Source organism: Brassica oleracea, chromosome C3, assembly GCF_000695525.1.
Source record: "Brassica oleracea var. oleracea cultivar TO1000 chromosome C3, BOL, whole genome shotgun sequence".
Classification (NCBI taxonomy): Eukaryota; Viridiplantae; Streptophyta; class Magnoliopsida; order Brassicales; family Brassicaceae; genus Brassica; species Brassica oleracea.
Genome location: NC_027750.1, coordinates 13,019,007 through 13,045,551, shown reverse-complemented (window position 1 = coordinate 13,045,551; position 26,545 = coordinate 13,019,007). Strand labels below are relative to the sequence as shown.

General features: G+C 34.7%; 6 protein-coding genes and 1 non-coding gene across 7 annotated transcripts; 6 read left to right on the top strand and 1 right to left on the bottom strand.

Annotated features, from left to right (window-relative positions):
• The first annotated feature begins 3,421 nt into the window (after positions 1–3,421).
• Positions 3,422–5,039, top strand: LOC106329190 (expansin-A4). Its single transcript, XM_013767802.1, has 3 exons — positions 3,422–3,744; positions 3,829–4,147; positions 4,458–5,039. The coding sequence occupies exons 1-3, from the start codon at positions 3,597–3,599 to the stop codon at positions 4,765–4,767; spliced, it is 777 nt and encodes a 258-aa protein (XP_013623256.1). The 5' UTR covers positions 3,422–3,596; the 3' UTR covers positions 4,768–5,039.
• A 1,531-nt stretch (positions 5,040–6,570) lies between these two features.
• LOC106329346 (serine/threonine-protein kinase BIK1) lies at positions 6,571–9,010 on the bottom strand. Its single transcript, XM_013767990.1, has 6 exons — positions 8,740–9,010; positions 8,356–8,663; positions 8,130–8,265; positions 7,718–7,860; positions 7,518–7,641; positions 6,571–7,271 (listed from the first exon to the last, which is right to left on the bottom strand). The coding sequence occupies exons 1-6, from the start codon at positions 8,789–8,791 to the stop codon at positions 6,853–6,855; spliced, it is 1,182 nt and encodes a 393-aa protein (XP_013623444.1). The 5' UTR covers positions 8,792–9,010; the 3' UTR covers positions 6,571–6,852.
• Positions 9,011–15,085: 6,075 nt separating this feature from the next.
• On the top strand, positions 15,086–17,505 carry LOC106328925. The gene is made up of 3 exons (XM_013767469.1): positions 15,086–15,486; positions 16,453–16,669; positions 16,750–17,505. The coding sequence occupies exons 1-3, from the start codon at positions 15,268–15,270 to the stop codon at positions 17,220–17,222; spliced, it is 909 nt and encodes a 302-aa protein (XP_013622923.1). The 5' UTR covers positions 15,086–15,267; the 3' UTR covers positions 17,223–17,505.
• Positions 17,506–18,423: 918 nt separating this feature from the next.
• Positions 18,424–19,855, top strand: LOC106331618 (F-box/LRR-repeat protein At2g43260-like). Its single transcript, XM_013770008.1, has 2 exons — positions 18,424–18,900; positions 18,979–19,855. The coding sequence occupies exons 1-2, from the start codon at positions 18,873–18,875 to the stop codon at positions 19,836–19,838; spliced, it is 888 nt and encodes a 295-aa protein (XP_013625462.1). The 5' UTR covers positions 18,424–18,872; the 3' UTR covers positions 19,839–19,855.
• A 285-nt stretch (positions 19,856–20,140) lies between these two features.
• Positions 20,141–22,661, top strand: LOC106331504 (dolichyl-phosphate beta-glucosyltransferase-like). The gene is made up of 10 exons (XM_013769880.1): positions 20,141–20,430; positions 20,506–20,554; positions 20,869–20,975; positions 21,059–21,104; positions 21,264–21,398; positions 21,508–21,597; positions 21,682–21,813; positions 21,919–22,002; positions 22,089–22,153; positions 22,227–22,661. The coding sequence occupies exons 1-10, from the start codon at positions 20,318–20,320 to the stop codon at positions 22,414–22,416; spliced, it is 1,011 nt and encodes a 336-aa protein (XP_013625334.1). The 5' UTR covers positions 20,141–20,317; the 3' UTR covers positions 22,417–22,661.
• Positions 22,662–23,003: 342 nt separating this feature from the next.
• On the top strand, positions 23,004–25,684 carry LOC106329378 (pentatricopeptide repeat-containing protein At2g39620). The gene has a single exon (XM_013768022.1). It carries the CDS (start codon positions 23,097–23,099, stop codon positions 25,611–25,613), a length of 2,517 nt encoding a protein of 838 aa, XP_013623476.1. The 5' UTR covers positions 23,004–23,096; the 3' UTR covers positions 25,614–25,684.
• A 67-nt stretch (positions 25,685–25,751) lies between these two features.
• On the top strand, positions 25,752–25,823 carry TRNAC-GCA. Its single transcript has one exon. It is a non-coding gene; the product is annotated as a tRNA-Cys (tRNA).
• Positions 25,824–26,545: the final 722 nt, after the last annotated feature.

Genomic DNA, 26,545 nt, shown 5'->3' with positions numbered 1-26,545 from the left:
AGTTACCTTTTTGGAAATTGCAATTTACCCTTCTGCCACTTCTATCAACTCATGATTCATATCCCACCTCGTATGAGATGATGTCGTCCCATTTGTCCTCAAAAAATACAATATATATGCCCATATATATATTGTTGGAGTGTAAATTTTGGCCCCAAAAAAATCAGCGTTGGTTAATGTCACTGATATTGAGTTTCTATTTTTTTTTTTTTTTGTTTAACATGGGGATATCCCGGGTTTATGGAAGGGCCCAGACTAATCCCCAAGGGGAGGTACAGTCTACGGATAGACCTTCTCTCCGGGTATGCAAATGGACCATAAAGCATGGATTCATATCCGTGTGGGGTGTCCAGAGACATCATGAGGTAGTTCCCTCCGGCAGGGTTCGAACTCGCAACCCAGGTGCAGGAAGGAGCCCGTCCTTACTATTGGGCCATGATGTTCCGGACAGAGTTTCTTGGAAGTTGGAAAAAACGTTTTAATTTACTCGCGTTATAACTAATGAAGAGCAGGCACACAAGTCTCAGACTCACACGGCACTATAGGCACAAAATGTTCTAAAATCGTTGGTGGACTGCATTGCCAATGTGAATATAGAACCCGACGAACAAACAATCAACAACTTAGTCAAAATATTCCTACGGTAGAATATTTATGACTTTTCTAGTTTATAAAAATAAGTAAAGAAGAAAAACAGATGCACATAGTTGTTTTATGATTTAATTTGATTTTGCTAAACCATTTGTGATGACGCTTGATTGAGGTTATTACACGGCAAATTTAAATTCTTAAATCGTTGTTGTGGGAGAGAAGTCTAGGCTATATTTGAAGATTATATACCAATATTACATTTAGACTAAATTTTTTTTTTTAAATGCTGAAGCGAAATAAATGTAATTAAATACGGGAATTTGTTGGGAGAGGAGTTCACATGCAAGTGCATTTGTATTCTCATGATAAAGGGTCGTTGAGCTAATGTTATATTCAGTCCGTTCCAAAATACTCCCTCTGTTCATTAATATTACATATTATAAAAAAAAAAATTGTTTTAAAAAGATCAATTTTTTACATTTTCAAGACATATTTTATTAACTAATTGCAAATTTCAAAAAACTTAATTGCATTTACTGAATTGTTATTGGTTTAAAATTATGAAACAAAAATAAACACAAAAAAAAATATGCAAATTTAATGTGTTTTATTAAAATGTGTGAAAAATCTAGAATATGCAACATTAAAAAACAGAGGGAGTATATAATATTTAGAAGAATTCTTATGTTCTAATACGTAAAATGTTCTCATATTTCTAGGTAACTTTAACTTTATCAAAAACTGTGTAACCAATCAAATTTAATAGTTTTATTTGCTAATTGGTTAAGTAGTTTTTAATCTAAAATTTTAATAATATTTTTAGATAAAAATATTTTTTTTAAAAACATGTTTTATTTAAAACATTTTATATAATTTTAAATTTTAATTATATTTTTTAGAATAATTGTATATTTATCAACACGTGGCCGAGATCAATTAGAACAAAATACCAAGTATGAATGCTTGGGCTGAAGTGGCAGATATAAGAAGATCTGGTTGGTGCATAGATATGCCTTGTCATCGCCATATATTAACGCTGCTCGACGACCTGTCACCGCCCCTGACTGTTTTCCTCGTTTGCCAATTATCTCTCACTCATACTGATACAAGATAAACAAAAATCTCTTACACATACTAATTTTCTTTTTTATAAGTACAGTAGAAGTTAATGAAAGTTAATCATATTAACTTGAAGTTGGCACTTATGATATTTCAATTCTATTAGGTTGCTCTTTTTGATGATGGTGGCGCGCCGATGCATAAAGATTAAAGTGTGTTTATTAAAAAAGATTAAAGAGTGTTAGTGTGCATGTTCTTTTTTCAACAAGAAGAAAAAAAAGTGGATGTTCATGTACCTAAACCACGGAAGCTAATCACTAAAAGTTAAGAACTGTAATTTATTTTTGAAATGAACTCGAATTCCGAAAGAGAACTTAACTTTTCAAACTATCAAAGTCTATTTATAAGTCCATAGATAAACATTAGTTTTATGAGAATTTTTATCATATAAAACATACTGTATAAGCATATGACGCTTTGACTTTTGTCCGTGAGAACTAAGAAGTGCGACAGCTTTGATATTTAATGTAGATCTTTTGACAAGTTTCATGACATAAATAAAACATTGATTGAATAGATCAGATAGAGTTCGGGTCGTGTGTATACTGTGTGTGATTCACAACTGATGCCCCGTTGAATGCGGGCAATGTGGAGCCGTTCATTTGTTATTTTTTTCTCCTTTGAAACTCGATTTGATAAAGTAATCTTTTCTTTTCAAATTCTTCTATGCAAGTGAATTTTTGGGCGGCAATGGTAAAAAAAACTGTTAAGAGATATAGAAATATATTTGTGACCGATTATACTAATGACAGTTAAGCTTAATAGAAAAACAAAATTTCCGTCGAGTTACATTTTCTTTTTTTGCCGATCATAAGTGTGAAACGCCTCGCATAAGTAAACTCAAGACTCTTTATTTTGCCGAAATAATGAGATATTTGAGTATCATTGCTATCTAAGAGCAATCTTATTGGTTAGATCTCCTCTAAAGTTCTTAAAACTGAAAAATATTTTTTTTTATTTAACAAAATAAATTAAGCAATGAAACGAAGATAAACGAAGAAAGAGGTTCTAAAAAGTCAGAAAGGAAATCTCTGCACTCAACCGATTCTCCTTCTCTCCCCTGCTTTATGTGTACTTTTTCAATTTTTTGTCTTGAGATACGCTATTATAAATGATCAATGGAGGTATTTTAACAGCATGATTAACAGGAGGTTCAAAAGACGAAGTTCTTACCAGAATATAAGAAACCAGTTGAGTTTATCTTATATTTTTTAGTTAAAAGTTAAGAGACGGTTTTTTATATTCCGTTAAGAACTCTACCCTAAGAACCTCCATTAATCATGATATAAGGACATGATTAATCACGGTCTCTTAGTCGAGTTTATTAACTTATGATTTGATATTTTTTTGTTTTTGTTTTATATTTTAAGCTAAGAAACGACTCTTATATCTTTTATTTAAGAGACGGTTCTTAACTTTTCTTAGTTAAAATCTAAGAAAAGCTAAGAATTGTCTGTTATTCGAATCTAAAAATCCCAGTTTAGAGACTGGATCGATGATGGTCTACTTATCTAGCTACATAAAATAGATAAAAAAAATATATGTATAAAGTATGACGAAACGGTTACTGCCTCCACCTTACGTAGAAATAGTAATCGAATTTTTAAAGTTTAATTTTGACAAAAACAATAAAAAGATAGCCAATAATATTTCTCAATCTCTCTCTCTCTAACACTCTAATTTTGGAGTTTCCCTCCTCCCTCCATAAATACCGAACCTCACTACTTCTTGCTCCTCAGTCCTCACCATCATCTCTCCAATTAACAAAACGTAACTCTTCTTTAACAAGAGCGCAAGCTCGAAAGAAAGCGCTCTTGTTCTTTCTTCATCATCTTCTTTACTCTGAGTAATTTAAAACCCTTTCTCAAATAATAACACAAACAAAAATGGCTATTATTAAACTAGCAATTCTCTTCACTACATATCTCCTCTTTAACCTCGCTGACGCAAGAATCCCCGGCGTCTACTCCGGTGGCGCGTGGCAAAACGCACACGCCACTTTCTACGGCGGCAGCGATGCCTCCGGAACTATGGGTCAGTCCACAAAAACAGAGTAAATGCACCAAAAGAAAGGTTCATTTTTAACAAAATGGTTTTTAATCTGTTTTGACTTTACAGGAGGAGCTTGTGGTTACGGTAACCTTTACAGCCAAGGCTACGGAACCAACACGGCTGCTTTGAGCACGGCTCTGTTTAACAACGGCATGAGTTGTGGAGCCTGCTTTGAGCTAAAATGCGCCAACGACCCACAATGGTGCCATTCAGGTAGCCCATCTATCCTCATTACCGCAACCAATTTCTGCCCACCCAACTTTGCTCAGGCTAGCGACAACGGAGGATGGTGCAACCCGCCACGTGAACACTTCGACCTAGCCATGCCTGTCTTCCTCAAGATTGCTCAATATCGTGCCGGCATTGTCCCTGTCTCATACCGCAGGTACAAAATCTTGTATTACAAGAACATAAAAAATACCAAATATTTAACGTAATAGTTGAGTATTTCTAAGTTAAAGACCTCTTAAAATTAATGTAAACTCTCAATTTAGTTAGAAACAATCTTTCTTTTTTTAGAAAGGGCTTACTAAAAACAATCTTTTGTTGTGTTATTATAATATTTTGCTTAAGATAATTTAACTAACGAACTTTGGCTTTAACTAAAAAGATTAGCTCTCTAATACACAAAAAATCCATACATTCATGCAAGTAAGTTAGTAAAAATGTGTGAAATTGTTGGTCTTCTTTTGTAGGGTGCCATGCAGAAAGAGAGGAGGGATAAGGTTCACAATCAACGGTCACCAATACTTCAACTTGGTGCTGATCACTAACGTTGCGGGAGCAGGAGACATCGTGAGGACGAGCGTCAAAGGTTCAAGGACTGGTTGGATGAGTCTGAGCAGGAACTGGGGTCAGAACTGGCAATCTAATGCTGTTTTGGTTGGTCAGTCACTTTCTTTCCGTGTCACCGGCAGTGACCGTAGAACCTCTACTTCATGGAACATCGTTCCTTCTAACTGGCAGTTTGGTCAAACCTTTGTCGGGAAGAATTTCAGGGTCTAAGTGAGTTTCGAGAAACTAAACATTGAAGTGGTCGAGACAAAAGAAACCTCCCCGCTAATTGAGGGGAGAATAGTATCTTTGACTTTTATGTGTATTTTCTTTTTAATGTTTTTGTTTTTTTGGGGAATCTGGTGTTTTAATTGTGAGTTATATTTAGCTGAAGTGGCTGTGAGAAAATCTTGTAACAGCCCGCAGCTACTTAAGTATTTTACATTGGTTGGCTTGTAAGTTACAACTTGTAACGTGTAATCTAAAACATGGTTATGTTGTGATACTATTTACTAATCTTCGTGTTTGTTTTTAACTAGCCATTGCAAAACAGTTACTCTGACACAGTAGTACAGTACTCTGACACTGAAGAGTGTAGCTAATGCACGTTAGTGAAAACTGAAAAGTGATAGATTCTCAGGGTTCCCACTTAGATTTTGCGACGAGAAGCAAGAATAATACGGTCTAAAACGCCTTTAATAAGTGGGAATTGGTTTTTTGACCGATGAATTGAAAAGTAAACAATAAAAGTATTTTCCGACAGCATTTGATGCGAACGTAGCACAAGTCCACAAGGTCCTTTACTTGTTATTCATTACTCCTTCCGTTTTTTAATATAATTCGTTTTAGAGAAATTTTTGTGTTCCAAATTATATGACGTTTTCAGTTTTCTATGTAAAATTTATTAATGTTTAATATTATATGACCAATGATAATATATCTTCTATTTTATTATTGGTTGATTTGTGGTTATGTAAATAATTAATGATATATTTGTTTAGAAAATATAAAAAATTAATAATTTCTTAATATATGTGCACAATTCTAAAACGACTTATATTAAAAAACGGAGGGAGTACTATTTTATTTTTGGTGATATGAACCGGACATGTCTCCTCCACTTACAAATTTAGCTAAATTTATTATTTGATTCCATTATATACTTTATCCGTTTTATAAAAAGATAAATATCTTGAGAAAGAAAAATTATTTAAAAAATTGATGTTATAATTTTGTACATATTTTCATGATGATAAATTATAAAAAATCAACTAATTTGATTTTGAATAACCTTTGATTCAAACTTATTGTAAATTGTTTTTTTTTTTTGACAAAGGGGTTTTGTAAATTGTTAATTATATACAAGAATGCATTCATAGTTATTTTTAATTTGTTTATTAGTTCTTACTGTGTGTGAAAAGCTAATATCTACTAATTCGAAAAGCTTATAAACGTAAACAATAGGCAACGTCTAACTACTTACCTGTAAAGGCACATGAAGAAGTGGCATCCAAGAACATAACAGAACGAGAGCCCTGAGTGAGTACTTGAGAGAGTAGTGATGTGACGACGATTATGTCTTAGTGGAAAGCTGTTGCGTCTCACATGATTATGTCTTGCCAGTGTCCTCTTCTGCTCGGTCATCCCTTGCGTTTGTCTCTGTTCGTAGTATAGTTCAAGCCTCGGCTCCCCGATTTCTCCCTACTATTGATTCAAGAGTGTAATTAACCAATTCAAACCGCATAAATTAAAATTGATAATAACTCAATATTTACATAAAACGATGGTAAGAACAATATTTAAAACCGGTTGTGCCTTGGTTTTACATTTGTGATTTATTTCATAAGGTTTTCATTTGCTTCATGTAAATTGCTTTTTGCATAATTTTCTCTCCAAAACAACCTACAATACTTTACCTAGTGCTCAAGTTACATTAGCCAAGAAAACTCAAATTCGGATTTGTGTTATTTGTTTTGCATTTGCATCACTGATTAACTTCTAGTATTCTGGCTTGTATCATTGAAAAATTGTTGATTCAAAAACTGGAGATATTCGAAAAATCTCTACATCAAATGTTTTGAGGAACAAACAAAATACAATAGTGGTTACAAAACAAGAAAAAGTTACCACATATATACTTCAGCACATGAGGAAGCCTAAAGACTAAAACCACATGTTTCTCTATGGTTGAGTATGTGACTTGTTACCGGCAAAATTTTATGTATCCGTTATTAATCTCGACCTTCACGGTTTGTCCATAACCGTATTCGATTTGCAGTAACAAGTGCCTGGCCGTCCATCACTGAACTAACCAGCTTAATGCTTCCCAAAAGGTCTTTGCTTAAATCGTGTTTCTTGTAACTTAGCTCCGGTTTTAAGACCCTGTTTCTTGGCATCCTTAACCGGATCGGGCTGAGTCGGTTTTCCCAAGTTATCCTGAAGTTGTTGCAAGGCACGGACCACTTGGTCCATGGTCGGACGTGACTTGGGTTCGATGGAGAGACACTGCACAGCAATGCTGGCCAATCTCACTGCCTCTTCGGGTAGGTACTGCGTGTCCAGCCGAGCGTCCACTACTTGGAGCACCTTGCGTTTGCTTGTGAGGTACGGTCGAGCCCATTCCACAAGTTTTTCTTCTTTAGCCGGCCTGTTATGGTCCAACGCTTGTTTACCCGTCAAAATCTCCAAAAGCACAACACCGAAACTGTATACATCGCTTCTTGCATTTAAGTGACCTAAAAGTATACAAAATCGGGAAGATGAAACAAGTATTCATTATATCTAATGTTCAAGAAAGCACAGTGGTTAGGAATTTTATAAGGGATTAGTGTCTAAGCACCGTTTAAACTCTTAAAAATCGTTTTAAAAGTCATTTCGCTAATAATTGATTTGCCACCTACACCGTTTAAACCGATTTTTAGAACACTGATTATATCTATACCCGGTTATAGAATTCGATCAACCTTTAGTTGACTTTATACCTGAAGACATATACTCGGGAGCCGCATAGCCATATGTACCCATAACCCTTGTACTAACATAGCTTCGATCACCCGTTGGACCGTCCCTCGCCAGCCCAAAGTCAGAAAGCTTCCCATTGTAGTCCTGTCAATGGAACCCAAAGTCATCAGTAAAAAAGTGAGATCATCTAATTCATTCAATACATGGTTCTCTGCCTTACAGCGTCAAGCAAAATGTTGGAGGCCTTAATGTCTCGGTATATCACTTTGACAGGGTCACTATGAAGAAAAGCAAGTCCCTTTGCTGCATCAAGCGCAACCTTGACCCGTAGAAACCATGGCAGCGGCTTAAAGTATGTACCTCCTGCTTCAAACCCACTTCCATTAGTACAAATACACAACATGAAAACAAGATTGTTAGGAGATTTTGGAGAATACAAAGCCTTATATATTTTCTTGTAGTTATTAAGAAAGCTACTATTCATGTATAAATTAGATTTTCTATTCTATTATGTAAAGAAATTTCTAGCTAAGTTATGCATTTTGTATAAATAAGCATACAAAAGGCTAGTGAAACTATTATACTACTAAACTTATCAAAGATGTTTCATCAATAGAATCAATAGGACTTACTTCTGAATAGATGGTTCTCAAGACTTCCTTTTTGCATAAACTCATATACAAGAAGATGGTGCTCATCCTCCAAGCAATAACCAACCAGTTTCACTAGATTGGGGTGACTCAATTGTCCCAAGTAATTAATCTCCGTCTTCATCAGAACACAACACAACAAATCACACACAATCACACACATAAAACTCTCAAGTTTTGAAATTTGAAGAAATGAATGCTAATGTACCAGCCATTCACGGTGACCTTGAAACCCTTCTTGGTTAAGCTTTTTAACAGCGATGACTAAACCGGTTCCGGGTCTAGTCGGAGTGAGAGTGGTTTCATCTAACCAGCCTTTAAAGACACAACCAAACCCACCTTCACCGATCACACTGTCCGGTCTGAAGTTTCTGGTGGCGAGTTTGAGCTCGTTGAAGGTGAAGCTCTTGACAGGGGTTGAATCAAGAATCTCCCCTTCCGTCTTCTGAGCAGCAGCCACCGTGGACGATGATTTCCGGCTTGAGATGCTTAAACCGTAAAGATCGCTGCTCTTACCTAAACATACGAAAACATATGTTAAACCAAACTCAAACCTGGAGCAAAATCAACATAACGAAGAAGGAGATGGTACCATTGTGAAAAAGATTATCGGCTTTGACGCAAGAGCTGAAGCAAGAACCCATTTAGCTAAGAAGAAGTGCGTTTTCTCCACTTTCTTGATTCTTGAGCGCTCTTGTTCAGCTTCTTGAGGAGGATTGTATGGTTTATGAGCAGAGAGGATAAGAGGAATTATAGAAACTTTTGACAACCCACGCGGTTAAAGAGAGAGAGAGAGAGAGAGAGAGAGATGTGAACAGAGATGGCGAGGTGACGAAATGAGAAACAGGGTTGGTGTTAATGAGAGAGGCACGAGGGGGTGACCGAATAAGGATTGGTTGATTTGTCTTTTGTATGTGTTGAGAAATAAAAGTCAAACAAATGGACATATAGTTTGGCCAAAAGATAAAAAGGTGTATGCTTCTTTTTTTTTTTTTTTTTTGTCAACGTGTATGCTTCTATTTTATCGACATGATCAGGCCGGTTCTAAATACTTTAAGGAACTATAAACAATTTAATTTATATTTTATTTTATTTTGAAATAAGAGAAATTACGTTTGTGCAAAAAAAAAAAATCTTAAATTTGAAAATGTATAGACCAATGATTCCGGATATGTCTTGACCCACTATTAAAAAAGTCTTACGTAATGTTTTGGCAATATCTTTAATGATTTTAACTTTCGTGGGTAATACAATAGAACCTCGATAAATTAGTACTCGATAAATTAATAATTTTTATAAATTAATAAATTTCTTCAGTCCCAATTTACGCCGGTTCAAAATTTGACACAAATCGATAAAATAATAAAATAATATTTTTTTTAGAGAATTCTATGTAAATATATGGTTCCATTAAAATTATAAATTAATAATTTATATGTATATATTTTTTTTACAAATAAGAACCTATCATTATATTGTTTGTTTTATATTGACAATGAAATTATTTTTATATTTTCTTAACACTTAATATATTTTTGATAAGATTTAGTAATATCATATCTTAAACTATACTCCCTCCGTTTTGATTTAATTGTCATTATAGAAAAAAAATTTTGTTTCAAAATAAGTATCGTTTTAGAGTTTCAATGCAAAATTTATTAAAAAGATTCTCTAATTTATTTTTCTATTGGTTGAAATATGGTTAGGTGTATAGGTAATTGTGTTTTTGTTTTCGAAATATACAAAATTATATGTTTTCTTAATCCGTGTGCATAAACCTAGAACGACGACTAAAATGAAACAGAGGGAGTATTTAAATTCTATACAATACATATTATATATACCAAATAATATAATAAAATTAATATAAATGTCAAATTTTAAAAAATAATAATTAATATTTTTTTATTTTAGAATAAATATATTTTAAAATAAAAAAAACTAAATAAGGAAACTTTCATAAATTAATATCTCTATAAATTAATAAAATTTCAAAATTTTAATATTATTAATTTATAGAGGTTTTACCGTGTATATATCCTAGCTGATTTTATTTCGTGGAAATTGAGAAGAAAATTACTGGTTTTGGGTGCCTGTTTTTGTTACCGTTCAGAAAATTAACCATTTATGGGGACGACAGAGAAACACGAGTGGAGACTTTATATTTGCTGTCGTAACAAAACATTTATTTGGTCTCGGGTGTGTCATCACTGTCATGTCACGTGTGTGTAAACAGAAAATACGTATAATTGATTAATTTCTAATTTATTTGCTTCTTATAATGATTTTTTCTTTTACCGATTTACGTTATTTTTGACGATTTTTTTCTGATAATTTTTTTTGTTCGATGGCTGGTTATCACTCAAGTTTGTAATTGCTATCAATGGGTTTGATAGGATTCCACTATTTGGGATCTCGTTAACAATATTTTTTTTATTGAAATTAACAATAGTTGTATATGACGCAGTTTGAGGCTCAGGGTGTGACCTCGACTCTCTAATTTATCAGTTAATTTGGTACAATTCAGCTTAAGACTTCGTTTTGGCTTTTAGTAGTCTTTGTTGGGTATAATTTCCTTTATGTTTTCGTTGGGTTGCACTTAAGATCATATAGAAATTCCACAAAGCTACAGTCATGGACTTGAACCTTCTCTTCTTCTTGTTCTTTCAAGATATCCCACATTTTTAGTCAACATTTGGTTAGCCGTCATGAATTGACCCTCTACTTGTAAATGCATTTTCAATTAAAATCTGTTTCAATTGTTTTTCTTTTGACACCATTTAACTTTTTTGTGTCAACTATCATCATCTATTAAACAATGTTTTTTTTGTCTTTGTTTTCTTGTTGCGCAGAAAAAAATTCCGCGATAGATTTAGGTTGGTCTCTACTAATATGTGTACCACAATTTTTCGCTTAAACTATTAGAACTATTTTGTAGCAGTGTTGTAAAATCCAATCACCCGACACTAATTTGAAAATCGAGATGTAATGTACTAAGGAGGGATTATTGGGAGATAAATTTGTATAGAGTTGGTGAATTTAAGAGTTGATAGATTTTAAAGATTATGTGGATTGTGAAAATTTATATACATTGACTTATGAAATTTGATCATAACTTTTTTGGATTAGTATAGATTTTCATGAATTTTTATTACCTATTTATTTTCGTAAAGTAAATATAAAATTTATTTATTTTCTAAATCATATAGCATTATTATTTATTTTTCTTTCAAATTAAAAAGAAATAATAGTGATACATACAAAATTGAATTTTTTTTCTTAAATATCCATTTTGAAGTTTTTGTCACAAAGAGAGTATTCAAAGAGAAAAATGACCAAAAAAATTCATGAAAAGGCAAAAGACGATTTTACCCTTTGCTTAATATATATAAAAGTAATAAAATAATAAAAAAAATTGAGAATACATAATTTTCTTTTATAATTTCGAAATATGTTTTCAAATTTGAACTTTTTAATAATTTTTATAATTTTAGATTTTTTTTTTTCAAAATATTTTCTAAACTCAGGTTTGTTCGTGTAACCCAAGATTTGGCTCTCGAATTTTCTTTTTGAAATCCAAAATTTTTTTAAACTATTTTAAAATTATTAATATTTATATTCAAAATGATAATTATTTATAAAAATAATTATATATTCTAAAAATGTAAAAGTATATAAATGTAATGAATTATAGTTTTGGACATATAATTTGGATTAAAAGTGCAATAGATATTTGGTAAGAATAATTATTTTGTTTCCTAGTTTTTTATCACATGGTTTTTGAAAATCACAAGGTTACATATGATATTTTGAAAGTTGAGTCCTATGAGTAAAAATGAATATAATTCATCTCCCAATAATACTAGATTTTGTTAGAATTAGAGAATCAATAATAACTAAACTTTTTGAATAACAAAGAGATTTGAATGAATTTTGAAAATTCTTAAACCAATAACAATGGACTTCTACTAAGGTTTTTGAAATCCAAGAACCAATAACAATTGAATCTCAAAATTCTCAAAATTCATGAGAATAACCCCCCCTAAAATCATTTTGTTTCCTGTCGTACGGAAGTAAAGAAAACTCGGTATTCTAGATTGACAAAGTTTCTTATTACACACAAAATAATAGGCCCAAGCTTTCAATTTTATTCCTTCTCTCTTATGAAAGTCATAATCAAGAATGTATTTAAAAGGAAAATAGGTTTGACTTGGGTGGTAGGTTTTTGATTATGTGTCGCGTATTGTTTTTGAAGTCCCTGTCTGATTGGTACTAACTGGACTTTTTTGTAAATAATCACAAGAATCCATATTCAAATCATAGAAGATCTTAAATATTTACGCGACACGGGCTGGACAATCTTGACGTACGGAGGTACTTCTTGGACTTGCCGTGTCTTGTCTTCCACACATAAGCTAAACATCTTTTCCCTGAAAGTTAATTACCATTTGTTCCCCATTATCATGTACGAGAAATTATTTTACTTTTCGTTTGTTTTCTCTTTGGTGAGAATTTTTCTTTATATGGTTTAGACTTGAGATGTCGCCCAGTTTATAAAATTTGCTTAGTTGTTGCAAAAAAAATATTAAATTGACATTTCCATTGTTGTGGCAGTTGATTTCAACTACATTTTCTAATATTCATGCATGACTCTGAATTCATGAGTATGAAATCGGTATTTCATATATGATCTTCCAAGTTCCAAATATAAAAGAACTTTTTGCAAAACATATTAAAACTTAAGTGTACTGTTTAATCAGATATTGAAGATTAGTTGTCCGTTTTTAAGCATCTCCAAAATACACTCTATAATTTCAAATATGAAATTTTTTGCTCTCCAAAAAAGAACTTCAAAACTTCAAATTTGAAGTTCTGATGAGTAGAACTCTATATTTGAAGTTTCATATTTTTTATTTGCATTTTGGTCCCTACAATTACACATCACATTTATGATTCATAAATATTTTTTTCTTTATTGTTTTAATCCTTATAAAAATTATATCTCATAAATATTTTAAGTTTTTTTTACAAAATTTAAGATAACACATAAAATTTAATAAAACTTTAAAAGAAGATTTAAAATATTTAAAAATAGATTTAGGTAACAAAAGTATACAAAAGAAACTTAACAAAAAAAACTTTTAAAAAATTACATGAAGACATAATTATTACACATATTTAAATATAACAACAACACTAATAGTCACGTAAGTTTGATCCGGAACCTTCAAAATTTCCAAATATTGTCCAATTTGTTTTGTGTAACAGAAGATGGATGTTGTTGTTGATGATGATGTCTTTTCATACAATTCTTTCTTGTTCATATTGAATATATTCACGAGTATTAATATCATCGATAAAAGTTAGTCTTTTAGTAATATTTTATATTTCTCTTTTACTTTCTTGTTATGATCTAAGGTCATGTTTATTGCAGGGTTCTTAAGATGAAGTTCTTAACGTAATATAAGAACCATTTCTTAACTTTAACTAAGAAAAACTAAGAACCGTCTCTTAAAAATCTTATTTAAGAGCCGGTTCTTAGTTTTTCTTAGTTAAAAGTTAAGAGACGGTTCTTATATTACGTTAAGAATCTCACCCTAAGAACTCCCTAATAAACATGCCCTAATGTATTTACAAGTACTAATATCGCCTGATTTCAATAATTTTTATCTCTAATCTACAAATTAAAAATGAGGAGAGCCATTTTTACTTCGAAATGCACTAGTAGATCATATATGCATTACCAATATCACTTTATGGAATAATATGGTATTTTGCTTGAAGTTTAATATTAATTAAGTTATTCTTTTAAATTTTTTATATTTTAATATAATATTTTATTAATTAATATTGTTGTAATATGTTTTATATATGTGCTAGTTAATACAAAAATTTTATGAATTTAAATTGATTATGACAAATATAAAGACCATATTATAAAAAAAAAAAATTTTTGAAGTTGAGTTTGAAGTTTTGATTTTGGAGAAGGACATCTTTAAATTTTAAATATATAGTTTGAGAAACTTCAAAATAGAGTTCATTTTTGGAGACGCGGTGAACGGAAAAGAGGAGGAAAGTTATGAGCACATAGGTCAAAAAAGTTTGGTCGTACATGGCCCAAGGTTGGGTTTGTGTTAAATGGATGTTTAACAATTTGGTTCGGATGGTCGCAAGTAAATATCACATAAGGCCCGAAAAGGCCCAACTGTAGTAAAAGTAAAGCCCATTAAGATGTTTTTTTCTTATTTCTCATATATATATATTTTTATTTATTTTATGTTTTATTAGATTTCAATTTTTTGAAAATGAGCTGTGTAGTTAAACCGTGTGCCAATTTCAAGAAGCAATTAGAACATGGTTAATGGAAGTTTTTTAGGATATAGTTCTTAGCAGAATATAAGAAACTGTTTTTTAATTTTTTTAATTAAAAGTTAAGAGACAGTTTCTTATATTCTGTTAAGAACTCCATGATAAGAATTTCCATTAATCATGTTCTTAGAGGTCAATCTTATTTGATTAGAATATCGATTTTGGTCAATTTTGTTTTGAAAATGTAAGATGATTATGGTATTAATTAATATAAAATTCGTCCGTGTCAGCTTAATTAAGAAAGACGCCTTTAAACTTGGTCCCCAAGCCAAACCATTATTTCTTCTAGATTGTCCGCTACGCTCCAGCCACTTCCAGTTACCGGTTTACCCTTTTATCCTCGGGCGCTGTTAAAATAACTTCCGCCTGTCGTTACGAATATAACCCTAGGCTCTGTCCTGGTTCATTTTTTTTCTGTTAATAACCTTCGGTTCGTTACAACTAGAAAAAACGAGCTCAAATGGTAATATAATTAATCCGGTAAGGGCATTAGCGTCATTACGACACGTGTAATGGTATTATATTTACCCACCTTCGCTTCATCTTCCTTTTCGCCTATCTTCCTGGTCTTTTCTACCTTCAAGCTCTCTCTCTCTCTCCCATTTGTATATAATCAAATCACACAAGACTCGTGAGAAGAGGACGAAACGCGTTTTCTGTGCCGAGAGTCAATTCAACCTTTCTATTTTTTCATTTAATTCGAATCGGTACTTCTTCTTCTTCTTCTCGAGAGAAGGCGAATTAGGTTACGATGGGGATGGACTTGCGGGTTGTTCCGGCGGAGGAGTGGTGGGAGCGAGGGAGAGATTCTAGCCTCGACGGTGAATGTGACCTAGGCCTTATGGTTACGGATTTTCTCGAGACGGGAGGTGGTGGAAGCGGCGGCGGTGGTGGTGGTGGTGATTCGTGGTGTAGCAGCGACAGCGATTCTGGATTCCCGGATCCTTCTTACCTTTCCGATAAGATTCAGGTACCGTAGAGGCGATTTGGTTACAATCTGATTGGATGTATGAATTGGGATCATGTTGAAGAGTAGAAACTGACATATGGTTTAGTATGATGCCTTATAGATTGCTGATCTGGTTGGTTCTTGATTATTGAACGGAGCATCCAAGTATAAGCTCTGCTTATAATGAATGCCATTCGGAATGAAAGTACTGCAAAGAACATCATTGATTTGTTAGAATGGTATATGTACATAGTTTGCTAATCACATTCCAATGGATAGCACTTGCATAGAGAATTGTTGCCTGTGATGCTATATGTACATAGGCTGCTTGTTTATTTGTTTGCCACACTGAATAAAAGTAAACTAGAATGGTTATCACTTGCATAGAGAATTGTTGTTAGTGTGCTCTCTCATGCTAATGCTAATGCTAATGTCTACTTCTGCTTATTTATGTTCCTGTTTGCCACTCCTGATAAATTATTTCAGAGATTATCATAGACTGTTTAACTGGTAGCATTTTTGTTCAGAGTTGCTATATTCTGTAGGAAGCATCACATTTTTGTGACCCAAGTGTTTCAGTTTCCTACGGAAGTTTGAAAGCACTTTCATAAATTAGTACAAGTGGATATAGTTTTGAGCTTAAACATTGATTATCATATGATGCCTTTAGATACAGTTTTGTTAGTATGGTATCTGTAGTAGATAGCTGCTAAACACATTCCAATGGACAACACTTGCCTAAAGATTGGTTGCAAGTACTCTCATGCTGTCTTCTGCTTCTTATTATGTCCTTGTTTGCCACTCGTTATAAAGTATGTTCAGAGATTTATCATAAATTGGTTAGAATGGTAGCTTTTCTTTATAGAGTTGCTATATTCTGTAGGAAGCATACTTACATATCACATTTTTGAGACCCTAGTATTTCAATTTCTACGCAAGGTTGAAGTCTTTTTGTTAATTTAAAATTTCTTTGTTTGTTGCCTGCAGTTTCTCAAGTACTCAATGCCTCAGCACGAAACCGAGGTTCTCTCCGCGGTTCGGACCCTGATGCTTTCTATTAAAGAGAAAGATCTCCACTCTGTGAAGTCCGGTACATGTAACGCCAGTTGCATCAGGTTTTATCTCGCAAAGCTCTTACGCCTTTCCGGATATAACGCTGCTGTTTGTTCAGCAAGATGGCAAGGCACTGGCAAAGTTCCTGGTGGTAAGTTTTCACCTCTAAACTCCGCCTTGTACAGTTTTTTTTTTCATACAGAAGATTGATGTGACTCGCTATTTTCTCAGGAGACAACGAATACGTAGACATCATATTGAGTGATACTCCTCTCGGCCAAGACGACCGTTTGATCATCGACATTGATTTCAGAAGCCACTTTGAAATCGCTAGAGCTGTTGATTCATACCAACGGATAATGGAATCACTACCAGTGGTCTACGTGGGAACGGTTGCGAGACTAAACCAGTTCCTCCAAGTAATGGTCGACGCGGCTAAATTCTCCTTAAAGCAGAACTCAATGCCGTTGCCTCCATGGAGATCGCTGAACTACCTGCAGTCCAAATGGCTTTCGCCGTACAAGCGCCATCTTGGACCGATCAATCAAGAAGGTCCCGGAATGTTCTCACCGGGACTGCACAAACAGTGTGCTGAGAATCTCAAGAGGCTTCAGTTTGCTCTTCATGCCGAACAAGAGGCAGAGAGATTCGTGAAGAAGAAGAAGAAGAGCCGCGAGAGGATAAGAATTCACGGGGCTCCTTGAGAGTTTGTACAAATGTGGCTATCATGAGGCCAAAAGAATTTTGCTCTGTTTGAGTCAATTTTTCTGAGTGTAATATTTGTTTTTGCGGCTGTGTCTTGTTTTTTATATGAGGGGTTTACACTAGTAGCCAAGATTATAGGCTTTTATACAAAGAAGAAAATATACAAAATAACACGTCAGGTACCTTAACATTTTCCACAGTTGTATGATTTGGTCTTTGGGAGAGTTTGTTCTAACTTTTAACCATGTTTCACTGTTATGATATTTTTTTCCCACCGTCGCATTAATACATGTACGATTACTTCTCATTTCTGGTTCAGTCGAAATATTTGAATATGCTAATGACTCGAAATGTTTGAATATGCTGGGATCAAATGACCAATATAAATTGACTTAGACTATTAAATTTTTTTTTTTCTGTTTATAATTATCTGAAAATATAATATTTATTATATTACTTAAGATAATCTGTAATATTATTTGAAATTTAATGATTTATTTATAAGAAATATTTTGAAATTTCATATATATATAATCTTCATACTTTATTTTTATAGACATTTTTATGTTTATTTTATCATTACCTAAAAGGAAATGAAATTAATAATATATTTTAAAAGAAAATTATTAAAAAGAAAATTAAAATTGAAATCTTACAATTGCATCATGCATAACATTTCTAAGTCATTAAACATATGTATTATTTATTCTAAGAACTAAAGTGATCATTAAAAATTGATTTCTCAATTAATATTACAAAAATTACTTTAGACAATCTTTTTAATAATATTATTATTTTTTTGAAAAAATATTTATTATAATTTTTTTAACACGTCCAAATATACATATATATGTATAGGTATAATCTCGATATTTTATTTTATGTATGTTTCCTTTTTATATTATAGACAATCATTATAATAAAAACGAAACTAAATATTTTTTTTCCTTTGGTTAAGAAAAGTATTAACAGCAGAACCATACATAACATTTTATGAACATTATAAAAGTATTAACAGTAGAACGACAAATATTTTTATTTTATTAAAATTATTATTGTAGTTAAACATTTTATGAACTGATATGAGCGTGATATATAAAAAAAAATACTGATTTTTTTCAAGTAATATTAGAGAGAGACGATGGGTTTACATAATTAGATTCCTTTTTGTTTGGGGTTAGTGTGTTAAAAGGAGAGATTGGGTGAGAAGAGAGAAGAATCATCTCCTTCCGATGATGAAAGAGCTAGGTTTGGATCTAGAGGAAGAAGTTCTTCTTCGAGTTCCGTTGGAATCTATCCTCAAATTCAAAACCGTCTCAAAGCAGTGGAGATCACTACTGGAGTCGAGGAGCTTCTCGGAGAGGAGGCGTATCATTATCCAAAAAACCCAAAAGAAAATGCAATTCGTGGCCGCCGCTTTGCTCTTAAACATTAATCCAGAGGTGGTTGTGAAGGACGACGACGAAGAGGTCGAGATGATCTATCTAGACTGTGATTTCCCCAAAGTGCAGGAGGAGGACAGTGGTTTCTCCAGACGACCGTCGCTGTCCTGTGACGGTCTGGTTTGCATGCCCGTGCCAGGCTAGATCAACGTTTTGAATCCTTCCACCGGAGAGTTCCTTAGATTCGATTCCGGCAGAGATCCAAAGATGACCGACGTCCTCGTAGATGGATCCAGTAAGTCTATATAATCTGATAATTGACTTGTATCAAAGTAAAAAAATTGATAATTTGAGGAAAAAATTGAAATTACAGGAAGGGGTTTTGAAGTGTTTCCTGGATACTGGAGGATGGGATTCGGTAGGGACATAGTTAACGGGAGCTATAAGGTAGCGAGGATGTGCTTCGAGCCTAACTGTAGTTACTGCGAGATTCTTGATATAAACATTGGGGTATGGAGGAAGCTGAAGCGTAAGCCTCTTTTCTATGTGGGAGAGAGACTCAAGTCGGCGTTTGTGAATGGATCCATCTACTGGTTAGAAGTAGATTGTTATTACCATACTCAAAAGATACTTGCTTTGGATCTACACACGGAAAAGTTTCGTAGCGTAAAGACACCGCCTCTGTTCTGCAAGTCAGGGCAGATAGCTAACCTCGAAGACCGTCTAGTCGTAGCCGCAAAGGATATTGGGGAGCCTGGTTTTAAGTTTTGCATATGGAGCATGGATCCACGAGATGAAACATGGAGCATCGCTTACTCCTTTCATTTATCCTCTTCCACCCGTAGCAGTTTCATATCTAGATGTAGTCACTGGTGGCATTGGTGCATGCCACTGGCGGTTTCTAAGCGAGGGAATTTCTACTTTTATGATCAAGAGAAGAAGTTGCATAAGTACTGTTCAGATACGGGCTTAGTCCGTGGCGTAACTTATGGTGGTGGCATCCGTATCGTAGCTCCCTTTGTCGAGAATCTGCTTCCTATTCGAGGTTCAGCTTCTTCTGGAAGGACGTTTGGATTTCGGAATTTGGACGAGTTTGAAACTTCTAGTTGTTTTAGACAAATCAAATCGTCAGTGCGAAAGGAATGGCTTGGTATCACCACAACTGTTGTGGCTGTTGTGGCCCTTCACCCTTGTAGTCTTTCTCAAGTAATTCTTTCTTCCACAGTTGTATGATTTTGTCTTTTGGGAGAGTTTGTTCGTAACTTAACTAACTTCTAAGCAAGGTTCACTGTTATGATCTTTTTCGTACACTAATACATGTGCTAACTCGAAATATCTGAATAGGCTAATAATGACTATCACAAATGTTAAAGAGACTTTTGTACACACTCACGCATATGCACTTGGTTTTCAACGGTTAAATGGACATGTTTTCGGTTTAATCCGGTTAAGTAAGAAAACATTGCTAAAAAAAGAACCGACCGGAAGAGAACTTAAATTGGGAAAGTCAAACCAAAATGTCTTCAAAAATCGAATTAGGGTTTGAATTATCTTCACAATCAATCAAATCCTTTACACTCACTTGACGGATTAAATCAATAAAAACTTTAGCTTTCTTTGCTTATTCTTCACGGGATTCATTCCACCTCCCTTCTTCTCTCTCTCTCCCTCGTGAAGCAAAAACAGATCTGAAAATCTAGGGAGCACCGGCAATGGAGTCTCTGTTAACAGTTGCGGAACTTGGCCTCTCTCTGTTGCTGATCGTCTTCTGGGGATTCATCTCCGTCGTCGTTGTTGAAGCTTGGAGAAGGAGACACAGTAACGTGTACGTTTTCTTACTCCATTTCTTCTATAACTGTATCGTATCCTGGATTTTGATTTGTTTATATATAATCACCAGTCCTGTGGAGACCGTGACTACACTCGAGGATCCGACATCCTTAAAACAGGTATCTCGTCTGATTTATTATCGTTTCGGATTTATATAAAGAATCTGTTATTGACTGTTAGTGTGTGTTGTGTGGCTAAGAATGATTGTTACAGTTGTCTCGTTTCTGTAGAGTGTTTAAGAAGAGAGCTTTGAGATTATGTAGGAGTTTGGTCTAAGCAGTTGTGTCGAAATTTGAGTTTATGTAGGAGTTTTGTTTAACCAGTTTTTTTACACTGTCTGGAGTGGTGAGGCTTTTAGATTCAGCTGTCTGTAGAGAGAATCGCGTCTCCTCTGGTTGCGAATGTAGATTTTAAGCAGCTTTTCTATCATCAGGTTCCCTGCCCTCATATCTCCGACCCTGCGGACAAGTATCTATCATTAATAGTTCCAGCTTTTAACGAAGAGCAGAGACTTCCTGCTGCTCTTGAGGAAACAATGGAGTAAGTTAAGTTTAATTTCACTTTTGAAAAGTTTGCAAAATACTTATGCATAGCCATAACTATAATTCGCTTATGCTTTGCAGTTACCTTCAAGGTCGTGCATCACGGGATAAGAATTTTTCCTATGAGGTAAATTGGCTTCCCATTCTTCTGTCTCTATCTCCTTTCACTTCATTAAAAGGTTGCTTCACCACATACATATGGCCTTTGTGATGGTGAATAACTACTGAATGTGAATGAACTTTGAAGATTTTTGTCCTTATAATTATATTGTTTTCTCTTTTGTAGGTGGTGATTGTTGATGATGGAAGTGTGGATGGAACAAAAAGAGTAGCCGTTGATTTCGTCAAAAAGTATACAGTTGACAACATAAGGTTTATACCCCTTGGGAAGAATCAAGGGAAAGGAGAAGCTATAAGAACTGTGAGTTCAACTCCTAGTAGTCGCATGCAACTCTATCCAACTTACCATTTCATGGTGGAAAAAAAGAAAATAACCAATGCTTTCTACATTTTATGAAAGCATTAAATAGGGAATGATGCATTCGCGTGGTGAACTACTTCTCATGTTGGATGCTGATGGTGCAACTAAAATCACAGACCTTGAAAAACTTGAAAATCAGGTTTGTCTTAGTTTCTGCTCTTGAAATTTCAGACAATCTGGAAACTGTTTATTACAAATATCCTGATCTCGTGTATCCTCTCAGATTCATGCAGTAGCTAGAGAAGAAAATTCAATCAGAGATCCAGCACTAAAGAATGTGGCTTTCAAAATAGGTGATGTGCAAGTATCAGCATTTGGTTCTCGTGCTCATCTCGAGGAGAAAGCTCTTGCTACAGTTAAGTTTTACAAAATTCTAGATAGACACACAGATGCATGTACATATGCTTGTAATATGTGTCTTGGATGCATGTGCTAAATGACTCCAGTCTTTCTATTTCAGAGGAAGTGGTATCGCAACTTTTTGATGAAAGGTTTCCATCTTGTGGTCTTGTTGGCGGCTGGTTCTGGAATTCGAGATACACAGGTTAATTTTTTTTAATCTCATTTGCTGTTTGCTTCTCTAGTAGTCAATGTAATTGCTCTGTTTTCATGGAGACTTTTTGTTTTCAGTGTGGGTTCAAGATGTTTACTAGAGCTGCTGCTAGAAGACTTTTCACAAACGTCCACCTGAAAAGGTATTTTACAATATTTGATGATGATATTACTAGCAGTAGAAGCAATCGATAAGAGTATCCCTGTCTGACGCAGGTGGTGCTTTGATGTTGAGTTGGTGTTCTTGTGCAAGCGTTTTAACATTCCAATGCTTGAGATCTCTGTGAACTGGTCTGAAATTCCCGGGTCTAAAGTCAGTCTGCTGAGCATTCCCAACATGCTCTGGGAGCTTGCTTTAATGTCTGCGGGATACAGAACTGGAATGTGGAAGATCCTTCACGCATGAGAAGACACATTGAACAATATACATAGAGAGCAGTTTACTGCAGAGAGGATATTAACTTTTGATGTCTTCTGATCAAAGCAAGGAAAGGCAAAGGCTATAGAAAGTTCGGTTGAATCTTTCTTTCTATAGATGTAAGATTATTACAATAATCTTAACAGGATATCATGTGGTGACAACTACTACAGCTCTAGATTTTTGTAATAACTCGACACTTCAATTACTATGCTCTCTCTACTCTTGCTTGATTTTTACATCTTCAAGGCCTGAACTAAAAGATTTTCCTCCTTTAAGAAAAGTTAATTAAAAAGACCATCAGGTTTGGTTTAGAATTCGGTTCAGTTAAAAGTTGGTCATCGGTGACACTCGGTTAGATTGACGATCGGTTTATTTGACTTTTCAAAATTAAAAATTAAACTGAGCTAATCAAAATAATCAAATTATCTGAAATTTTGATCGGTTGAAACCGAAAATTTAACCAAAATCAAAAATTTCAATAGATTTTCACAAATCAAAAGCTGTACCGGACCAAACAGAATTTGTTTTCGGTTCAATTCAGCAATGCGAACTGAACTAATCAAAAACCAAAATTACCCCAAACCCAACGAAACGAACCTAACTGCAGGATTCTTGCCTTTAAACCGCGAAAAATCTGTGATTGCATCATCATTGTCGCCGGTGAAATGCCAGTTACCAGCACGGCGCTCCTCCGTATGCTCCGGGAATGTAGAACCCTCAGATGTATTCTCCAAGTCCACGGCAAATTAACTGTCTCAGGCCTCAAACCCCATAACCAGCTAATAAACGCTTACTCTCTCTTCCAAAGACCAAACCTTTCTCGCATCATCTTCGATTCAGTTCAAGACCCAGGCGTCGTTTTGTGTAACTCGATGATCAGAGGGTACACGAGAGCCGGTTTGCACAGAGAAGCTCTCGAGTTGTTCCGCTACATGTCAGAAGAGAAAAGTATTGTTCCGGACAAGTACAGTTTCACTTTCGCTTTGAAGGCTTGCACCGGAGCTTTGGACTTGGAGAGAGGTTTAGGGATACATGAGTTGGTTTCCGAGATGGGTTTTGAGTCTGATGTTTATATAGGGACTGCTCTCGTTGAAATGTATTGTAAAGGTGGAGACTTGGTTAGAGCACGAGAGGTGTTCGAGGAAATGCCGGAGAGAGATGTGGTTACTTGGAACATTATGGTTTCCGGGTTGGTTCAGAATGGGTGTTTTGGTGAAGCTTTGCGGTTGTTTCGTGATATGTGTTTGAGTTGTGTTGAGATTGATCATGTGAGTTTGTACAATCTGATCCCTGCGGTTTCGAAGATAGGGAGTAAGGATGTGTGTAGATGTCTGCACGGACTTGTGGTTAAGAAAGGTTTTGCATCTGGTTTCTCTAGTGGCTTGATTGACATGTACTGCAAATGCGCGGATTTAGATGCTGCTGAGTGTGTTTTTGAAGACGTGTGGAGCAAGGATGACTCTTCTTGGGGTGCAATGATGGCAGCTTATGCGCATAATGGGTGCTTCACTAAGGTATTGGAGTTGTTTGACATCATGAGATGCTATGATGTTAGAATGAATAAGGTAGCTGTAGTTAGCGCTCTTCGAGCTGCTGGATATGTAGGGGACTTAGAGAAGGGGATTGCAATTCATGAATACGTAGTACAGCAAGGGATGGTGGGTGACGTCTCGGTTGCAACTTCTCTTGTGAGTATGTATTCCAAATGTGGTGAGTTGGAGATAGCGGAACAACTCTTCACAAATATTACAGATAGAGATGTCGTTACTTGGTCTGCAATGATTGCTTCGTTTGAGCTAGCAGGTCATCACGATGATGCTCTCTCTTTGTTTAGGGATATGATGAAAACAGATGTCAAGCCTAATACTGTAGCTTTGACAAGCGTGCTTCCGGCTTGTACAGGGATAGGTATAGCCGCCTCTAGATTAGGTAAAAGCATACATTGCTATGCTATAAGAACTGATATTGAGTCGGAGTTAGCAGCAGCCACAGCTATCATCTCAATGTATGCCAAAAGCGGTCTTTTTTCACCTGCGCTAAAAGCTTTTGAAAGACTGCCAACTAAAGATGCTGTAGCTTTCAACGCTCTAGCGCAAGGGTATACCCAGATTGGTGATGCCTGTAAAGCATTTGATTTGTACAATAAGATGAAGTTACATGGAGTACGCCCAGACTCAGGAACTATGGTGGGTTTGCTTCAAACGTGTGCACTCTGTAGCGACTATGATCGAGGTTCTTGTGTCTACGGGCAAACTATAAAGCATGGGTTCGATTCAGAATGTCAGGTGGCACATGCTTTGATCGACATGTTCACCAAATGTCACGCCCTTGCTGCAGCAAAATCCTTGTTTGACAAGTGTGGATTCGAGAAAAGTACCGTATCTTGGAATATAATGATGAATGGGTACTTAATCAATGGCCAGGCTGAAGAAGCTATTGCCGCTTTTCGTCAGATGAAGAATGAGAACTTTCAGCCGAATATAGTCACATTTGTTAACATCTTACACGCGGCAGCACAATTAGCAGTCTTGAGAGATGCAATGTCTGTTCACGCCAGGCTCATCAGGTTTGGATATTGCTCCCACACGGCCATAGGAAACGGCTTAGTTGATATGTATGCGAAATGTGGAATGATTGAATCTTCCGAGAGATGCTTTGTTGAGATAAGAAACAAAGATATGGTGTCATGGAACACTATGCTATCCGCTTACGCAGTCAATGGTTTAGCTAGCTGTGCTATCTCACTCTTCTTGTTTATGCAAGAGAACCAACTCAGACTAGACTCTGTTCCTTTCCTCAGTGTTCTCTCAGCTTGTAGACACGCGGGGTTAGTTGAAGAAGGAAAACGAGTGTTCAAGGACATGGAAGAGAGACACGAGATCGAAGTAGGGGTTGATCATTACGCGTGTATGGTTGATCTTTTGGGGAAGGCTGGTTTGTTTGGTGGAGCGGTGGAAATAGTGAGGAGAATGAGAGTGAAAGCAAGTGTGGGATTGTGGGGAGCTTTATTGAGTTGTTCAAGAATGCATTGTAATTTGTGGTTAAGTAATGCTGCTTTGTGTCAGCTTGTTAAGCTTGAACCACTTAATCCTTCTCATTATGGTCAAGAATTGAGGTTAGGAGATGGTAATGATGGATCAAGAATCAAGAAGATTCCTGCTTGTAGTTGGATCCAAGTTTAAATGTACCCATTTTGTATTTTTGGGTTCTTTTTCTAGACCATGTAGTAAATAATCTATATACAGAATTACAGACTGACTAATTTATAGTATTACGTTTGAAGGGGTAATATAACTTATTTTACAATGTTCAGACATCAAGGGTCCATAGCTCAGTGGTAGAGCAATTGACTGCAGATCAATAGGTCACCGGTTCGAACCCGGTTGGGCCCTTCTTCCTTTTTATTATATTTTTGATTCCCAATGGGCTTTGTAATTTAATGGACCGAAGAGGGCATTAAGGTAATAAGTTGACTTAGGGACGCTAAGGGTTCATCTTCTTGTTCTATTTATTTTCACTAGGAGTTAACCCGCGCTACGCGCGAGACTATTTTTATTTTCAAATGTTAACCATATAGTCATTTTTTTGAACGTTGTATTCTGAACAACAACAAATTCTGAATTGTATGTTTGTGTGAATACATATTTCCTTAGAAAAAATTAGAAAACTATACATTTTTGAGATAGATGTTTGATATAGTTTTTCCTTTCTCATATTGTATATTTATTTCTAATTTAATTTTATATTGTAGGGCAATTCTCTCAAATAGATCTTTTAAGTCTTTGTCACAAAATAACATTCAATAAGGAAAATGACCAAAATAACCCCTTTTATTTTGAAAAAATTAATTTTTATTTTTTAAAATTAGAAACTCTATCTTCAAAACTCCACCCCTTAACTCTAAGCCATAAGTCTATGTTAGTTAACCATAGGGTATAAATGTATTTTTACTCTTTAATAAGACTTATTTTGGTCTTTTTTCTCATTTATAGCTATTTTGTAACAAAAACTTAAAAAAGGCTTTACTAGAGAATTTTTCAATATTGTATATTTATTTATTCTAATTTTCTTGCTTTTATATCAAATGATAATATTACGATAGATGTTTAATGTA

Bases quoted from the DNA above. Each gene is read 5' to 3' on its own strand.
- LOC106329190 (XM_013767802.1), top strand. From the start codon at position 3,597: ATGGCTATTATTAAACTAGCAATTCTCTTCACTACATATCTCCTCTTT. The intron at 3,745-3,828 runs GTCAGTCCACAA...TTGACTTTACAG, and splicing joins CGATGCCTCCGGAACTATGG to GAGGAGCTTGTGGTTACGGT. The intron at 4,148-4,457 runs GTACAAAATCTT...CTTCTTTTGTAG, and splicing joins GTCCCTGTCTCATACCGCAG to GGTGCCATGCAGAAAGAGAG.
- LOC106329346 (XM_013767990.1), bottom strand. From the start codon at position 8,791: ATGGGTTCTTGCTTCAGCTCTTGCGTCAAAGCCGATAATCTTTTTCAC. The intron at 8,664-8,739 runs GTACCATCTCCT...TCGTATGTTTAG, and splicing joins CGATAATCTTTTTCACAATG to GTAAGAGCAGCGATCTTTAC. The intron at 7,642-7,717 runs GTAAGGCAGAGA...TTCCATTGACAG, and splicing joins CCAACATTTTGCTTGACGCT to GACTACAATGGGAAGCTTTC.
- LOC106328925 (XM_013767469.1), top strand. From the start codon at position 15,268: ATGGGGATGGACTTGCGGGTTGTTCCGGCGGAGGAGTGGTGGGAGCGA. The intron at 15,487-16,452 runs GTACCGTAGAGG...TGTTGCCTGCAG, and splicing joins ACCTTTCCGATAAGATTCAG to TTTCTCAAGTACTCAATGCC. The intron at 16,670-16,749 runs GTAAGTTTTCAC...CTATTTTCTCAG, and splicing joins CACTGGCAAAGTTCCTGGTG to GAGACAACGAATACGTAGAC.
- LOC106331618 (XM_013770008.1), top strand. From the start codon at position 18,873: ATGACCGACGTCCTCGTAGATGGATCCA. The intron at 18,901-18,978 runs GTAAGTCTATAT...TTGAAATTACAG, and splicing joins CGTCCTCGTAGATGGATCCA to GAAGGGGTTTTGAAGTGTTT.
- LOC106331504 (XM_013769880.1), top strand. From the start codon at position 20,318: ATGGAGTCTCTGTTAACAGTTGCGGAACTTGGCCTCTCTCTGTTGCTG. The intron at 20,431-20,505 runs GTACGTTTTCTT...TATAATCACCAG, and splicing joins AGAAGGAGACACAGTAACGT to TCCTGTGGAGACCGTGACTA. The intron at 22,154-22,226 runs GTATTTTACAAT...TGTCTGACGCAG, and splicing joins ACAAACGTCCACCTGAAAAG to GTGGTGCTTTGATGTTGAGT.
- LOC106329378 (XM_013768022.1), top strand. From the start codon at position 23,097: ATGCCAGTTACCAGCACGGCGCTCCTCCGTATGCTCCGGGAATGTAGA.